The 17452-nt window shown below is 45.4% G+C and overlaps 1 protein-coding gene across 7 annotated transcripts in view; it reads left to right on the top strand.

Annotated features, from left to right (window-relative positions):
- DENND2B (DENN domain containing 2B) overlaps positions 1 to 17452 on the top strand; it is a 176351-nt gene that overhangs the window by 118335 nt on the left and 40564 nt on the right. For all 7 annotated transcript variants that reach the window (XM_060105683.1, XM_060105682.1, XM_060105681.1 and 4 more), the window contains one exon: positions 5389 to 5493. In XM_060105683.1, the coding sequence (XP_059961666.1) occupies positions 5414 to 5493 (80 nt within the window). In that variant the 5' untranslated portion in view covers positions 5389 to 5413. The remainder of the gene's footprint in view (positions 1 to 5388; positions 5494 to 17452) is intronic.

Raw genomic sequence — 17452 nt, 5'->3', positions numbered from 1 at the left:
TCACGTGTACAATGACCCTTGGCCAGCAGTTGCTAGAGGCAGGGTTGGGCTGACTCCAGGTTGGGTGTTCTTCCCACTGCACCTTGAGAACCTGGGACTGTGGTCTCTGTCTCGATGCAGAGTTTGTAGAGAAGTTCTAGTGGTACCTTATTATGTTCCTTTCTCTGGGCTGTAACTCTTCAGATAGTTGCCTGTAATTTGTCAGAGCTGGGGTTTTGAGCAATTCGTGATCAGTGGTAGATGCTAATTGAACAATTTCATTTTCCAAACATGGAGTTTTTGCCGTTGATGGGCCTGGGAGCTAACAAAACACCTCTCATCCCCTTGGCTTCTCTGCGCTATTCCCAGTGGGTGTTTCTTTTCCTTGGGAGTGTCTCTCTCTTTGCAGCCAGACTAGCCAAGGAATCAGGCTGAAAGCACAGATGGGAGCCTGGGGTGGCTCTTAGGGCCTTGGGAGAAGCAGTGTCCCCCAGGAAGCCTGCCATGCAGAGTGCTCAAGTCTGCACTTCAGGTGTAAAGGGTTAGCCTGGTCCTTAGTTCCTCAGACCGCTGGATTATTCCCTGAACCTGGTAGACCTGGCTAGAGAGAGCAGGTGGGAGGGAGCACAGTGAGTAAGCTTCTCTGACTTAGTAGGCTCTCCTGGGGTTCTCAGCAGTGCCTGCCCAAGATGCCTCAACTCCTGGGCCACTGCTGAGAATAGCAGCTGTGTTCTTGCAGAAGTGTGACCAGGGGTCAATGCCGTGGGCCTGGTAGTTTTGACCCACTCCTCTCTTGGTTGCATCTTCACAGGATTTTTCTTCTTGGCCCAAGCAAATATCACAGCTATCTGCATTCTTCCTCCTGACTAAGTTGGCTCTGTGTTCTCATATTCAAGTATATGATTGCATTTCAGAGCATTTTAGATCAGAAATTCAGGGAAGGAAAGAATATATTTTTCATCATGTTCTTTTAATATATTTCAGTTTCTGGTCTTTCCACAAATCTTCTGTCCTTTCCCTGAGGGCCTGCCCTGGAGCTGGTAGAGCATGTCCAGTGTTGTTATGATGGGTTCTGATGATTATTGTGACCGTTGTTACCATGGGCACAGTTGAAAGCTGATGCTTAGCAAGTTGATTCCTTGTAACACTGTGCTCCCTGAGGACCCTGAGAACTGGTTTGGGAAGCTTCCAGAGGCTGCCTCTCTCCTTTCCCTTCTTTCTGTTTAACACACACAGCCATACGCCAAGCACTTAACTTGGCCCTTGGCTGGTGCAGGTAAAGAATATCTCACCAGAGCCGGTGTGCACAGGTGCTCTGGTGGCAGGAGTGACTCCCCTTCTTCCTTCTCCTCATACTAACATTATGCTATATACTTAAGTTTATAAAGATTTTTTCCTCAATAGGTAGGGAAGGCTTTTCTTTGTTTTTTTTAAAAATTTATTTATTGTATTTTTGGCTGCATTGGGTCTTTTCTCTGCGTGCAGTGAGCGGGAGCTACTCCTCGTTGTGGTGCGCAGGCTTCTCACTGCGGTGGCTTCTCTTGTTCTGGAGCACAGGCTGTAGGCGCGCGGGCTTCAGTAGTTGCAACACACTGGCTCAGTAGTGGCTCGCGGGCTCTAGAGCGCAGAGTTAGTTGTGGTGCGTGGGCTTAGTTGCTTCGCGGCATGTGGGATCTTCCTGGACCAGGGCTCGAACCCATGTCCCCTGCATTGGCAGGCGAATTCTCAACCACTGCACCACCAGGGAAGCCCGGGAAGGCTTTTCATGAAGGATAAAAATGAGGCTCAGGGTTTGTTTTCTTTTTCTAAAAGCATTGTGGGGGATGTTTCATTGCTATCACCATTGCTAGCACCTGCGGGCTGCTTCCTCCCTTCCAGCTCCCACTTCACTCACCACTACCATCACCAAAACGACAACCTTGAGAGATTGCATAAAGGTAAGGAAATTAGAGAGAGTGCATTTCATGTTGAAATTAGGATAGAATTATAAATGATATCAAGAATTAGGGTCTGGCTTATTTTTTATCATCGAAACCAATCACTTATTTGCACCAAGATAATAAGTAAGATGGCCTCCAGGATTAAGGTCATTAGTGACAATAAATAAATATGTTTAACTTTCGCATCCAAACATACTTCATTTTGGTCAATGGGATGAGAATGCCGATCAGAGTGAGAGAACTATTGTTCCTGAACTGTTCAGCGTCTGTGAAGGTGGTGTTGGCCCAGAACAGAGTGCACATTCACATTAGAGATACTGTGAATTATTGTTGTCTCTCACATCCATTCTCTAAGGGACTTAAAATATTTTAAAGTTTTTTTTAACATCTAAATTGAGATATAATTTACATACCATAAAATTCACTTATGTTATGTATACAATTCATTTTTTAAATATATTCAGTTATGCAACCATCACCACTGTTTATCTAATTTCAGAGCTTTTTTTTCACTTCCCCAAAAGAAACCCCATACTCTTTGCAGTCACTCCCCATTCTCCTACCCTCAACTCAACCCTAAGCAACCATTAATTTATTTTCTGTCTCTGCAGATTTGCCTATTCTGTACATTTCATAAAAATGGCATGAGAGTTCATCCATATTGTGGAATGTCTTCTTTTTATGTCTGAATAATATTCCATTTTATGGATATACCACACTTTGTTAATGCATTCGTCCACTGATGGACATTTGGGTTGTTTCCACTTTTTGGCTATTACGAACATTGGTATGAGTATTTGTGTGGACATGTTTTCATTTCTCTTGGCTGTATACCCAGGGGTGAATCATGCTGGGTCTTATGGTAACTCTATGTATCCCTTTTTGAGGAACTGCCAAACTGTCTTCCAAAGTGGCTGCACAATTTTACATTTCCACCAGCAGTGAATGAAGGTTTTCATTTCTCCACAGTCTCACTAGCACTTGTTTTTATCTTTTTGATTAGAGTCATCCTGGTGGTATGAAGTAATACCTCACTGTGGTTTTGATTTGTATTTCCCTAATGACTAGTGATGTTGAACATTGTTTCATGTGCTTCTTAGCCAATTTTATATCTTTGGAGAAATGTCTGTTTAAATTCCTTGTCTACTTTTCTTTTTTTTAAACATCTTTATTGGAGTATAATTGCTTTACAATGGTGTGTTAGTTTCTGTTTGTCTACTTTTAAATTGGATTATGTGTCTTTTTATTATTGAGTTGGAAGAGTTCTTTATATATTCTAGATGCAAGTTGCTTAGCAGATATATATGATTTGCAAATAATTCTCCCATTCTGTGGGAGTCTTTTTACTTTCTTGTGGTATTTTTAACAGCACAAAAGTTTTTTATTGAGTATAATACAGTTTATATCTTTTTTCTTTTGTTGCTTGTGTCATATCTAAGAAACTATTGCCTAATCCAGTGTTACAAAGATTTACCTCTATGTTGTATTCCAGGCTTCGCTTTTGTCATTTTAACTCTTAAATTTAGGTCTATAATCCATTTTTACTTTTTTTTGTATAGTCTAAGTGTAAGGGTCCTACTTTATTCTTTTGTGTATGAATGTCCAGTTGTCTGAATATTGTTAAAAACACTCTTCTTTCCCTCTTGAATTGTCTTAGCATCCTTGTTGAAAATCAATTGACCCTAAATGTATGGGTTTATTTCTCAACTCTCAATTCTATTCTGTTGATTTCTATTTCTTTTTTTTTTTTTTTTTTTTTAATTTTATTTTTTTTTCAGTACGCGGGCCTCTCACTGTTGTGGCCTCTCCCGTTGCGGAGCACAGGCTCCGGACGCGTGGGCTCAGCGGCCATGGTTCACGGGCCTAGCCACTCCACGGCATGTGGGATCTTCCCGGACTGGGGCGCGAACCCGTGTCCCCTGCATTGGCAGGCGGACTCTCAACCACTGCGCTACCAGGGAAGCCCTGATTTCTATTTCTGTTCTACATCTGTGCACACTGTCTTGATTACCATGGCTTTGTAGTATGCTTTGAAATTGGTGAGTGCGAGTCCTCCAACTTTATTCTTCTTTTTCAAGATGGTTTTGACTGCTCTGGGTCCCTTGCACTGCCACAAAATTTTAGGATCAGCTTGTCAATTTCTGCAGTTGATGAGTATTCTGTTCAGTCTGTAGATCAATTCGGGGAATATTGCCATCTTAACAACTTGGAGTTTTCCGATCATGAACATGGGATGCCTTTCTATTTATTTATGTATTCTTTAATTTCTTTCAGTGATGTTTTGTAGTTTGCAGTGCATAAGTCTTGCACTTCTTTTGTTAAGTTTATTCCTAAGTATTTTATTCTTTTTGCTGCTATTATTAATGGAATTTTTAAAATTTCATTTTCAGGTTGTTCATTGCTAGTATATAGAAAGAAAATTGATTTTTTAAATATTACTTTGTATCCTGCAAACTTGCTTGACTTTATATGTTAGTTTAAGAGTGTTTTAGTAGAATTGTTATGATTTTCTACATGGAAGATCATACCATCTGCAAATAGGAGACAATTTCCCGTCTGGATGTACCCTTAAGTTTTAACATTTTTCTTCCTTTTATTATTTTAGCATAAAATAATGTTACTATATTAGCTAACTGTATATGGTACATGTACAGACATTTTTCACTTTATAAATACTTAAATACCTTAAAGTATATTAATTTTATTTTAATGGGTGTTAAAAATATGATAACTCATAACTGTGGTTTCTGGCTCAGATGTCACTTTATCAGGATGTTCTCCCCTGAACATCCTATTTTAAAAAACAAATCTTCACTCTCCCTCTACCTTGCTTCATGTTTTCTTCCTACCACTTATCAGTATACATATTATACACAGATGTACACTTATGTATCACACACATGCTTGTGCCTGCTTATTGTCTGTTTCCCTCTGCTAGGATGTAAGCTCCATGAGAGCAGAGACTTTGTTTCATTCTTTGCTGGATGGCAGTGCCTAGGACATGGGTACTCACTCAGTAAATATTTGTCAATGATTAATTGTTTAGAACAAGATTAAATATTTTAAGAAAAGTTAGTCAGTTTCAAGTTGATTAAAGAAAAACATTGAATAAATGATTGTTCAGGAGGTATGCAAATATGGTAAAATTCATAAAGGCTGTATGGCATGCCAGAAGTTTGGGAAACTCTAACTTAAGAAATGAGAAGAAGCAGGATGGAAATGGAGTTTTTAAAATCATTTTCTGTGAAGTGATAAGTTATCTGTTAGCTCACAGACTCTTCCCCAACCCAGATCAGGGATCCCTTGAGGCTCTTAATCTGTAACACATGAAATTAAATATATGTGGGAAAGTGGTTCCTGCTAACCACCACAGAAACCCTGTTGGCAGTTTTGGAGGTCATCTGGAAATGTTTGAGGTGCTTTTCGCTACCCATGGAAACTTGGCTTATAGGTCTTGTCTTCTTTGCAGGGCTCTGTGTTTGCAGAGAGCAGAAATGACCATGACTGCCAACAAGAATTCCAGTATCACCCACGGAGCTGGAGGCACTAAGGCCCCTCGAGGGACCCTGAGCAGGTGAGTCGGGGAGCAGTGCTGAGGGAATGGGGCTCACTGGAGGGTAGCATCAAAGGACACCTAGTGACCTGTGTCCTGGATAGGATTCCTGCCAAATGTCAATGATTATCATCATGATTCTGACAGTCATAGAGGTGCATAATCTGGGCCAAACTTTAACTACTTACCAAATAGTGAGATCTCAGGGCATTTTCTTATGTCCTCTAACATTTTGGTTACTTATCTGTAAAATAATAATAGTACTTATCTCACAGAGTTTCTGTGAGGATTAAATGAGATAATATATGTCAGTGCTTAGCATAGTGCCTAGCAAAAAGCCACTCAGTAAATGTTAGCTTCCTCCCGGTGGTGGGGTAGAAGCTTCCAGAGCTGGCAGATAGCTGTACAACTCTCACCAGGGCTTCTCAGGTCTTGGCCAAGGCTGGATGCTGATGTCCTAGAAGAGCCTCTTTTATTAAAGCCACGTACCTTTCATAGCCCCTTCTGCTGAATCTCAGTTGGGCAAATTTGGCCTTTGGAACCTCAGCCACTAGAATGGATAGTGATGAGAAGGATGCTCATCTTAGACTGGGATCGGGCTAGTTCCTTCCTGGAGGTCTGGGCTGTGCATTACCAGGCTGAGTCCAGTGGAGTGTGGCACACACTCAGGTCTGGCCAGAGGTAGTGGTAGATGTTTGGTTCATTCAGAGCTAATATCCAGGTATGGTTGGTTGAATGGGGCATAGGATGTGGCCCCTGGGGAGTGACTGGCGTGAATGAGGCAAGAGGAATTCTGTACACCATACGTGCAGAGTTTGGTCCCAGTAGAAATGGTCTGGATTGACTGTGCCAGCCGAACAGAAATTGGTAGATTCTGACTTGTTAGGTACATAAGAGCTTGGGGCTTAGACAAACAAATTGAATATCTACTCTGTGGCAGCAAGACCAGTAAGAACACCCCCTGCACACGCACCCTGTCTAACCTGGACTAGAGTTGCTTGCATACTTGCTTCCCTGAACTGGGTGAGGCTGAGGATGGCAGGGACCAACAACCTCTTGGGTCAAACAGATAGAAAAACTGACCTCTCCCGGGGCATGTCGGTGGCCAAGGCAGAAACAGGTCTAGATCTCAGAGTCTTTGTCTCCCATTATCTACTTCTCAGGAACCACTTTGCTGGGCTCCGCGCCCCCCCCGCCCCCGAGTCTGGTGGCATTTCTTACTCTGCAGTCTGACTCTGAGTTGGCAGATAGAGACTGGGAATTAAGGTTCCTAACTTTTTTATGAGACTGTATGGGTGAAATAAGCATTGTGTGTGATTTTACCATTTTATTCTTAAATTAAAAGAAAGAGTATATTTAGAACCTGAATTAGAAATTACTGTACCCAGCAGCCCTCAGCTCCTTCAAGTATTCTTTTTTTCTTTTAATTTCCGCTTTGTGGGGACCGGGATGGGAGATGCAGTGTTTACATAAAGTCACAAAGCAGAATCAGAACTGCTGACAGGCACCCTAGTTTCTATTTGGAGCATATACCTTCATGTTTTAAACATTTTTAGAAATTGCTCTTCCTTTGGCTTCCCAGCCTGCTTGCCATCATAACATGACGGATGGTATTTGTAAATATCTGAGCCTCTGATGTGTCTAAAAAAAGGCATTTGTCCCTTCTAAGTCTTCACTTCCCTTCCTTCCTGCCACCTTTCCGCTTCCCTCCCTCCTTTCCTGGGCTTTTGGCATGGAGTCACAGGCCTCTGTGGCTAGCTACAGCCTTCTCTCAGAGGCTATTGCTGAACTGTAGTTGTTATTATTTCAAAATTGTCACCTGGTGGTTTCTCTGGCTGCTTTCACCCCCAGCCAAATCTGGGACTGTTTTTAGGAAGTTGTCAGTGAACTCTGAGGGCTCTCCTCCTAGGTGCTGGGCTCTTTGGTGGACAGAGAAACCACCAGATCACAATTTTGAAAAAGAAAAAGGGGAAAAAGAGGGGGATGATCCATTCTCTTTTTTCAAGGCTTTTACAGTTTGGATTGATGACCTTGGCACCCAGATTTCTTAGTCTGACCTTCCGATAGACATTTGCCTGTGACCTGAGGCCCTTTAATCATTGCCAACCCAGGAGTTCCAGTGAGAAAAGGCTCCCAGGTGTGACCAGAACTTTGGTTGGGGAGTGCAGGGGTGCTAAGGCCTTGGAAAGCTGAGCATTTGAACCCTGGCTGCTTTGGGGACCTCTGTCCACATCATCCACATGGAGGCAGAGGAAGCCGATGATACTGAGAGGCATTTGTATCTAGCTTTGGGGGCAGGGGTACTTTGGGGCATGGAAAACTGGTGGGGACGGGCAAATGGGACCCTGTGGAACTGCCAAGATACGTATTTGCAAGGCCATATCCTTAATTTGAATAAGACTTCACCTGGTGCCACCACTAAGCTAGTTTGGGGTAAAGATCCTAGATTCCATTCCGTTATTAGGTTCTTAGGATTGTTTTGCTAGTTTATTCTCTTCCTTTTCCTTTATAGCCCATTCCTGATTTGGCAGGATATGCAGGAGGAGGAAATCTGAACCTCTCGTTTTACCACCAAAGTTTTGTTCTTTGCTATGTTTTGGTCTCCTGGAGCAGGCTTCCCTTTCTCTTTGTTAGTGAGGACAAAGGGGCACGTTGCTTCACCCTTAGCTGCTTCACCTCCCCACAGGCTGTTCCCACTCCAGCTCGTTAGATTTGGCTGCATCCATTTCTGGGGGTGGGAGGTGAGATTCTCAAAGCTCCTCTGAATTCCAGAGGTCAGGCTTTATCATGTTGGTGTTGATGACCTGGGTGGGACTAGAAGCAGCTTAGTGACTTGCTTGCTAAGAAATGGTCATGCTGGGCTTCCCTGGTGGTGCAGTGGTTAAGAATCCGCCTGCCAACACAGGGGACACGGGTTCGAGCCCTGATCTGGGAAGATCCCATATGTTGCAAAGCAACTAAGCCCATGCGCCACAACTACTGAGCCTGTGCTCTAGAGCCCACGAGCCACAACTACTGAAGCCCGCATGCCACAACTACTGAAGCCTGTGCACCTAGAGCCTGTGCTCCACTACAAGAGAAGCCACCGCAACGAGAAGCCCGCACACCTCAACCAAGAGTGGCCCCCGCTCACCGCAACTAGAGAAAGCCTGTATGCAGCAACAAAAAACCCAACGCAGCCAAAAAAAAAAAAAGAAATGGTCATGCTAATGGTTGCTAAGAAAGTGTTATGTTGAGAGCTAGTTCGGCCATCTAGATGGGGTAAACTTTGCCACTTGTTGCTCTCAGGAGATTTCACTTGTACTGTGAGACTTGGCAGGCAGCAGGGGCTGTTCTCAGAAGACTTGTCATGCCTGCTTATTTCCTCAACAGCTTCTTGACTGTGAAACTCCAGCATCTGGATCATTGTGACTTGCAAACATAGGCTGTCTGTATTGTGTTTTGGAAACCTTACCTCTGTATGTATGTATGTGTGGGAAACTTGGGTGCCTGTAAAAGTGTAGACTTCTTGGGGTCAAGGACTTTGATTGCTTTGTCTCCTCTGAGCCTGGAACAGTGCCTGGTACCTAGAAGACTAACTGTTTGTTGACCAGTTATCTAGATGGCTGGGAGATCAGTCTCTTAGAGCATAGGCTACTTGTACTATTTGACTCTTTATAGTTAATCTTCCATGATAGGTCTTGTTAACTTTGGATTCCCTTTCCATTCAGCCCATAGACTCTGAGAAAGGCAGAGCTGAAGAGGAAACTTAGAGCTCATTTGGTCTCACCCACTTGCTTGACAGTTTGGCTAACAGACACAGAGAAGAGGAGGTACTCCCCAAGGATACAAAGCTAACGGGGGGAAGAACGCAAGCCTAGCTCTCCTGTTCCTTCTGTTATTTTATTGTACCTCTACGTTCACCTCCCTGTAAACATGACTGGGATTTCCCAGCTCAAAAACTACTGTCATCTATGATACAGCCAAACTTGGCCTGCTTTGTAAGGCTTTCATAAAAAGCCCTGGTTTTTCTTTCTACCTTAATCTTGCACTACTCTCTAATGCGAACCTTACATTTCTGCCAGTCTGGATGCAGATGTTACTTCCCTCCCAGTCCTTTTCTTGACCACTCAGCTAGGAAGGATTCCCCTCCCCTCTCTGTATTCACTCTTAGAGCCCTTGGTTTAGAGCCTCCACATGGCACTTGTAGTACCTCAGAAGGTGGATAAGTGGATTTTTCCCTGTGAGATTGCTATGGGACAATGGTTGTTAAGAGTCTTAGAGACCTTATTATTTACAGAGGATCTTCAGGGCTCACCCTTAAGATCCTTAGAAGGCCTTTTGTCTGTCTGTGTGTAAGATTCTGTGAGGCAACACTTTAAATCTTTCTTAGGTCTTGGCAAAGGATCTTTCAGTCCCACTCTAGATTTTTTTTTTTTTTTTTTTGCGGTATGTGGGCCTCTCATTGTTGTGGCCTCTCCCGTTGCGAAGCACAGGCTCCGGACGCGCAGGCTCAGCGGCCATGGCTCACGGGCCCAGCCGCTCCGCGGCATGTGGGATCTTCCCAGACCGGGGCACGAACCCGTGTCCCCTGCATCGGCAGGCGGACTCTCAACCACTGCGCCACCAGGGAAGCCCCCCAACTCTAGATTTTTTAAAAAAGATTTATTGAGGGATAATTAAAGTACCATAAACGCAATTTAAAGTTTTCAGTTTGAAACTAACACACCATTGTAAAGCAGTTATACTCCAATAAAGGTGTTAAAACAAAACAAAACAAAAAACCAAAAAAATAAAGTTTTCAGTTTGATGAGTTCATATACACACATACACACACCCACGGAGTGTAACTGTCATCACAATCTGGAAGCCTTTTTTTTTTTTTTTTTTTTTTGCGGTACACGGGCCTCTCACTGTGGTGGCCTCTCGTGTTGCGGAGCACAGGCTCCGGACGCGCAGGCTCAGCGGCCATGGTTCACAGGCCTAGCCGCTCCGTGGCATGTGGGATCCTCCCGGACCGGGGCACAAAGCCGTGTCCCCAGCATCGGCAGGCAGACTCTCAACCACTGCGCCACCAGGGAAGCCCTGGAAGCCATTTTTTAATTTGAGAATTTTTTCTTGTCTAGAGAGACAGAGACTGAAGCAAGTTTTATTTTCTAACTCAGAAAGCCCTTTCTCATTTATGTTTCCTTTAAATTTTGTTTGAAAACAGTTCCCTGTTTGGTTCATCTCTTTTTCTTTTCACTAGAGACAGCAAGAAGGAGTCAGAGGGCACCTTTGGCACTCTGCCTGGAAATGTCTTTGGCTAGTTCATCTAATATATTAGATATACTTCCTATTTTCCATGTTACCACAGGTGACAGAGTTGCCAAACTTTTCAACATTATGAGGGTCCCCTTTCCTCTTGCTTCTAACGTTTTCCTTATTTTTGCTTTAAGCACCCCCCAACAACCATCACCCTGTCCCACGGTCAATGTTTTAGGATTTTGTGTCAATAGCACTCCACTTCTAGGTACCCAAATTAGTGTCAGGTATCTATTGTTATAAAACTACCCCAAATTTTATAGTGTAAAACAACCATTTGATTCTGCTCACAGACTCTGTAGTTTAGGATTTCAGACAGAGACTACAGGGATGGCTGCTCCCTGCTCATGACGTCTGGGACCTCAGCTGGAAAGACTTCAAGGCTTAGGGTGACTCAGTGGCTAGGGGCTGGTGTTTCCTGGACGCATTTTACCTCACATGTCTGGGGGTTGATGCTGGGGCCCCAGCTGAGACTGTCCATCAGAACACCTACCCTCTCCACATGGCCTGGGCTCTCTCATAGCCTGAGAGACAGGAAGTAGAAGCTGTTGGTTTCCTGAGGCCTGGGCCTGAAAAGTAGCACAGATTCAGTTCTACCATATTCTATTGGTCAAGCAATCACAGAACCCAGATTCAAGAGAAGCGGTCACGTTGACAGCAGGCATGTCAAAGAATTTGGGGACCATGTTTTGAAACGATCACAAATGTCTTTAGCACGGTTTCCTGCAACTACCTTTCTCTCCCTCTTGGCTTTGCGTAGTGCCTGGTTCTGCTTTATACAGCAGTTCCATTTTTGCTGGGCCTAGGGCATTGGGGACGTTCCCATAAGGCATCATTTTTTTTTTACCTGTCTCAGAGAAGGCGTGTCTTATAAATGCTCTCTTTATGTTCATTGCCATTACTTCCTAGAGGACTTGGGGTTCCTTCCCAGAGAAGAGCTCACCAATTCTCCTTGTGCTTCCCTAGAAATCAGCTAGATGACAGGCAGGTAGATGTGCTTTCTGGAGGTGACAAGGTGACTCAGTTTCTGCTCTGACCCTAGCTACTGTTCTACTTACCCTGACAAGCTGTGATTGACTTTGAGTCTCTGTAGGTAGTGGTCCAGATGTAGCCCCACTTGGAGGATGAGGCTGTCCTGGACCCTACTGAGGGCTTCCAGCCATTTGGGAGCAAGATGGCCAAGTTGTGAGAGTCACCCTCTTTTTGACTTTTTGACTTTTGTCCCAGAGTGGGATGTCCGTTACTGAACTGAGCCCCTGCTCTGGCCTGGGGAACAAACTTATGGACTTGCTGATAGGACTCAGGCAGACTTCCTCCCTTTTCTCCTTCTGGGTGCCTCAGAATATGGCCTTGGGGGAGTGCAGTGAGCATGCCATCTCCAGAGTTGGGGCGGTCACATAGTGATGGGAGGATGCTGCTGCCCACTGAGCCACCAGGACCCGCTTTAGTTGAGCAGCCCTGGGATGGTGGTTGGCTAACTCCCAGGCAGTTTCATTTGGAAGCAGGTTAGACACCTACTCAGTAGGGACTAGGCATGTTGGAAGCTGGGCCCTGTGTAACCTTAATCTGTGGACAGGCTCACTTCATGGAGCCCATGGCCCATCTTTGTGCCTCTGGGGCTGTTTCCTGGACTCCCAGGAGCCTTCTCCAACTGACCCCAATTTGGTTTGCTTCCTGATACTGACACTTCAGGAGCTCTGTGGCCAGAGCATGCTGAGCTCAAAACTGTCTTGTCATCAAGGACTAAAGACAACCTTCCCTCCCAAAGAGTCCCTAGGTGACCTTGACAATATATGGGGTGTCCCTTGGCATGAATGCTTCCTGCTATGTTACTGGAAGATGGCCCAGGTCACTAACCCAAGGGTTGGGTTGTGAAACAGTACTGAAGGGAAGGGCACGTATTTTGCACTTTAACTCTCACTTTCTGTCTGTACATGTGCACGTGCATGTGCACACACACGTTGCCCCCTCTTTAAGTTTCTCATTCTACCTTAGTTCATGCCCTTTCTGTCCTACTCACTTGTCTTATACGTTTGTCTGTGTGTGGGGGTGCGTGTGTGTGTGCGTGTGCGCGCGCGCTTATGCTCCTCTGTTAAATTTCCTTTGCATTCTCCCCTGCCCCCTTTCTCTCTTTCTCCTTCTGTTTATCTTACTCCCTCTCCTATAAATGTTGGATTTGGCCAGTCATGTGCTGCAGCGTTGGCATCCACGCCTTTGCTGAGGAGCAGAACTGGCTGCCTGCTGACAAGGTGGTGGCACGAGGGCCCAGTTTCACAGTGTCTGCCTCCCCAGGGGCAAGCTCTGAGATTTTAGAATAAAGAGCAATAAGGAGGTGATAAGAGCAGCATATTAAGTGTCTTAGCTGCTGTGTATTTACTTTTCTTTTATATTTCTTCTGTCTTCATGGAACTTTTAATGATGTTCAAACACTTTTAAAATTTACATCATTTTAGTCACACAGCTAGTATGTGAGGATACTCAGAGTAAGTGTTTTCCTCCTGTTTTGTAGATAAAGAACCTGAGGGAACTTCCCTGGAGGTCCAGTCGTTAAGACTCCATGTTTCCAAGGCAGGGGGCATGGGTTTGATCCCTGGTCGGGGAACTAAGATCCCACAAGCCACGTGGTGTGCTCAAAAATAAATCCGTACATATATACATACATACGTACATATATACGTACATACATGTATTTAACCATTCTTTAAAAAAAAAAAAAAAAAAAGAACCTGAGGCTCAGAGAATTCAGGTGACTTTGCTTATGAACCCATCCAGGAAGTGATGGAACCAGGACCAGAGCAGAACCCAGGTCTCTAGACTCTTGGTCTAGGGTATGATTTTTGCCTTATGGGAGAGGGCTTTAGGGACTGACAGCCATGCTGGGCTGCACTAAGTGCTTTGTGTACCTTTCTGTGTTGTTCTTCGGGTCATATGGCACAAAGAGAGAGGCAATGAAGTCTGTAAACAATGCCCTGAGGAGTAATAAGGAGACCTAGGTTTTAATCATTTATTTTTGTATTCATTCATTTAGTCACTCAGCACAAATACATTAATTCCTACTAAATTTTAGATGCAGTACAAAGAGCAGGTTATATCAAGATTAATAAGACCCTGTCACCACCTTCAAGTACTTCACTCATAGTCTAGTAAGGGAGGCAGGTGAGGAAAAATATAGTCCAGTAAAGTGTTACAAGTACCATAGTAGACATTTTTCCAGGCACAGTGGAGGCATCAAAAATCAGATATCTCCACCTGGGTGAGGGGGTAGGGTGAAGAGAGATTCCATAGAGGAGTCACAGAGACATGTAAGTGGACACAAGGCAGCACTGCAGGCAAAGGAAATATTGAATGCGTGAAGGCCTAAAGTTGTGAAAAGCAAGGAGTTTGATGTGACTAAGAGTGGGATGCAGATTTGTTTGGAGGAAAAGACAGTATGAAATGATAAAGGAAAAATAGCGACCACATCATGGGGGCCTTGCCATAATCCATGCCAGTGAATTTGCATTTCATTCTGTGTATAGTGGGGAGTTTGAAGCATGATGAGTTTTGTATTTTTGAAAGATGTCAGGAGACGAGAGGATGGACTTGGAACTGGGTTAAGACTGAAGGCAGAGAGAGAAGTTGAGAGCTTGTTTGAATGGTCACAGTAGATAAGATCTGAATCAAGGCAGCAGCAGTAGCAGTGGGAATGGCACAGGAGGGACAGATCTGAGAGATATGAAGGACGTAGAATTGATAGGACTTAGGCATTGAGTAGATCATTGAGGTTGGGGAGGAAGCTGGATCCAGATGCTTGAAGGACAGGAAGAAAGAACATCTCTGGATCTCTTCTTCCCTCTGTGGAATGAATTGGAAATATATGTAGGAGTCAAAGCCACGGTGAAGGAAGCATAAAGCAGCATAGGAATGAGATCGTGTGAGAAAACACTCAGCCTGGGTACATGCGAATGAGAGCAAATGGGGTTCTTCAGTCTAAGGCGCCCCTTGTAGATGGGCATTGGGTCCCCAGCCCTTCACTGCCTGCTCACTTTGCTCACTGCCTGCACTTATACTCTTGTCCTGCATTAATGGCTTTTTCCCTCTCTACTGGATTATTCCAGTCATCATTTAAGCATGCTATAATAACTCTGAGCTCAAACCCACCAACAAAACGCTCTGTACCCCACATTCCCCTCTAACTGCCACCTCGTTGCCTTGTTCCCTCTTTAGGAAAACCCTTTGAAAGATCTGTCCGAGCTCTTTATTTATTTATTTATTTTTTTGCAGTACGTGGGCCTCTCACAGCCGTGGCCTCTCCCGTTGCGGAGCATGGGCTCTGGACGCGCAGGCCCATTGGCCATGGCTCACGGGCCCAGCCGCTCTGTGGCATGTGGGATCCTCCCTGACCGGGGCACGAACCCGTGTCCCCCGCATCAGCAGGCAGACTCTCAACCACTGCACCACCAGGGAAGCCCCTGTCCGAGCTCTTTATCTCCACTTTCTCTCTTCCATTTCTTGAATTCCTTCCAGTCAGGCTTCCCTCCCTCCCTTGCCACCAGAACCTCTCTTCTCAAGGTCACAGTGACTACCTAAATCTAGGGATCACTCCTCAGTCTTTCCCTTGCTCAGTTGTTAGCAGATTTGGCTCAGCTGGTCACTCCCTATTTCTCAAAGGTCTCAGGATATCCCTCCTCGTGGTTTCCTTCCTTCCTCACTACATGCTCTTCCAGTCAGTTTCCTTTGCTAGTTGTTCCTCCTCTACGTGAGCCAGAAATGCTGGAGTGCCCCAGGGTTCAACCCTTGGACTTCTCTAGATATGCTGACTCCCTTGATGGTTCATCTAGCCATATACTTTTACATGATATCTGTATACTACTGATGAATCCGAAATGGAAAGCTGTAACCCTTATTCCTTTCTACCAGGTGCTCAGGCCAGAAACTGTGATTCATCCTTGACTTCCCTTTGTCTCTCATATCTCTCATCCACTCCGTCAGCAACTCTGATTGGCACAGCCCTCGAGATAGATGTTGATAGATCTGCCGTTCTAATCCAAGCGGTTCTAACCTCTTACCTGGATTGTTACAGTAGCCTTTAAGTAATCTCCCTGTGGCCACTCCTGCATCCCTACACTTCATTCTCTGATATGGAGTCAGAGCATGTCATTCTTCTGCTCGTATCCCTTCAAGAGCTTCCTTTCTCTCTCAGAGTAAAAGCCCAAGCCTCGTTGTTGGTCCATGGGATTCTCTGGTTCCTCTGACTGATCTCCAGCCCACTCCTCCTCTTCATTTTTTTTTTTTTTTTCGGTACGCGGGCCTCTCACTGTTGTGGTCTCTCCCGTTGCGGAGCACAGGCTCTGGACGCGCAGGCTCAGCGGCCAGGCTCACGGGCCCAGCCGCTCCGCGGCATGTGGGGTCTTCCCGGACCGGGGCATGAACCTGTGTCCCCTGCATCGGCAGGCGGACTCTCAATCACTGCGCCACCAGGGAAGCCCACTCTTCCTCTTCTTACTCCACGCTGGCCACACTGGCCCCTTTGTTGCCCCCAGAGTACAGTAAGTTTGCAGTTGCCTCAAGCCTCTGCCCTACTGCTCCTCTTGTCTGGAACATTCCCGCCCCGCCCCCCCGCCCCCCGCCGCGCCCTGGATATACACATTGCTTACTTCCTCAAGGTTCTGTTCCCATGTTCCCTGGCAGAGGGGTCTCCCCTGATCTGCTTCACTGTTAAGCTCTACCCCTTTACCCTGCTTTATTCTTCTTCACTGGCCCCACAACCATCTCACAGGGTTGGTTTCTTTATTGTCTGTTCACTCGAGACAACTAAAGCCATACCGTCTCCCTCCACCAGAATGTAACCTGTAGAGGGACTTCCATGGTGGCGCAGCAGTTAAGAATCCACCTGCCAATGCAGGGGACATGGATTCAATCCTTGGCCCGGGAAGATCCCACATGCTGCGGAGCAACTAAGCCCGTGTGCCACAACTACTGAGCCTATGCTCTAGAGCCCACACGTCGCAACTACTGAAGCCCGCGCATGCGCCTAGAGCCCGTACTCCACAACGAGAGAAGCCACCGCAATGAGAAGCCCACGCAGTGCAACAAAGAGTAGCCCCTGCTTTCCACAACTAGAGAACGCCTGCGTGCAGCAACGAAGACCCAACGCAGCCAATAAATAAATAAATAATAATAAATTAAAAAAAAAAGAATGTAACCTGTAGAGAGAGACTGTCTATTTTTAGTCTCTGCCAGTCCTTAATGCCTAAAATAGTACCTGGTATATAGTTGGTGCTCAGTAAATACTGGTTGAATGGATGGAGAACCAAGGTGTGTCTTAAGCCTGGTACAGTTAGCACACTGTGGCCTGGGGAGTAGGTGGCTTCCTTTGTTCCCTTGTTCAGGGTTCAGGGAAGGGTGGTAAGGAGCTGTCCAAGAGCCCTGAAGAAGTGAAGCTGGAGACGGTCAGTGGCAGAATGGGAGACCAGACCCAAAAGAAGGCTTTGCTCAGGTGCTTGGCTTCCTAAGGCAGCTGGGGTCCCAGCACTGTCATTCTCTTGGCCGTAGTCTTTCCTTGTCCAACAGGGGGAGAATTGCTTTCACTTCCGACCTCAGTTTGAGGAACTGGGAAACAACTAGAAAGTGAAACTGAAGCCCAAGAGTGAGCACCCTCTCCCATCCCTGCCAAGGAGGTGCCACCTGTTGTGTAAACTCACTGTCACAAGGACAC

Source organism: Mesoplodon densirostris, chromosome 7 (genome assembly GCF_025265405.1).
Source record: "Mesoplodon densirostris isolate mMesDen1 chromosome 7, mMesDen1 primary haplotype, whole genome shotgun sequence".
NCBI lineage: Eukaryota > Metazoa > Chordata > Mammalia > Artiodactyla > Ziphiidae > Mesoplodon > Mesoplodon densirostris.
This window is presented reverse-complemented; position numbering and strand designations above follow the sequence as displayed.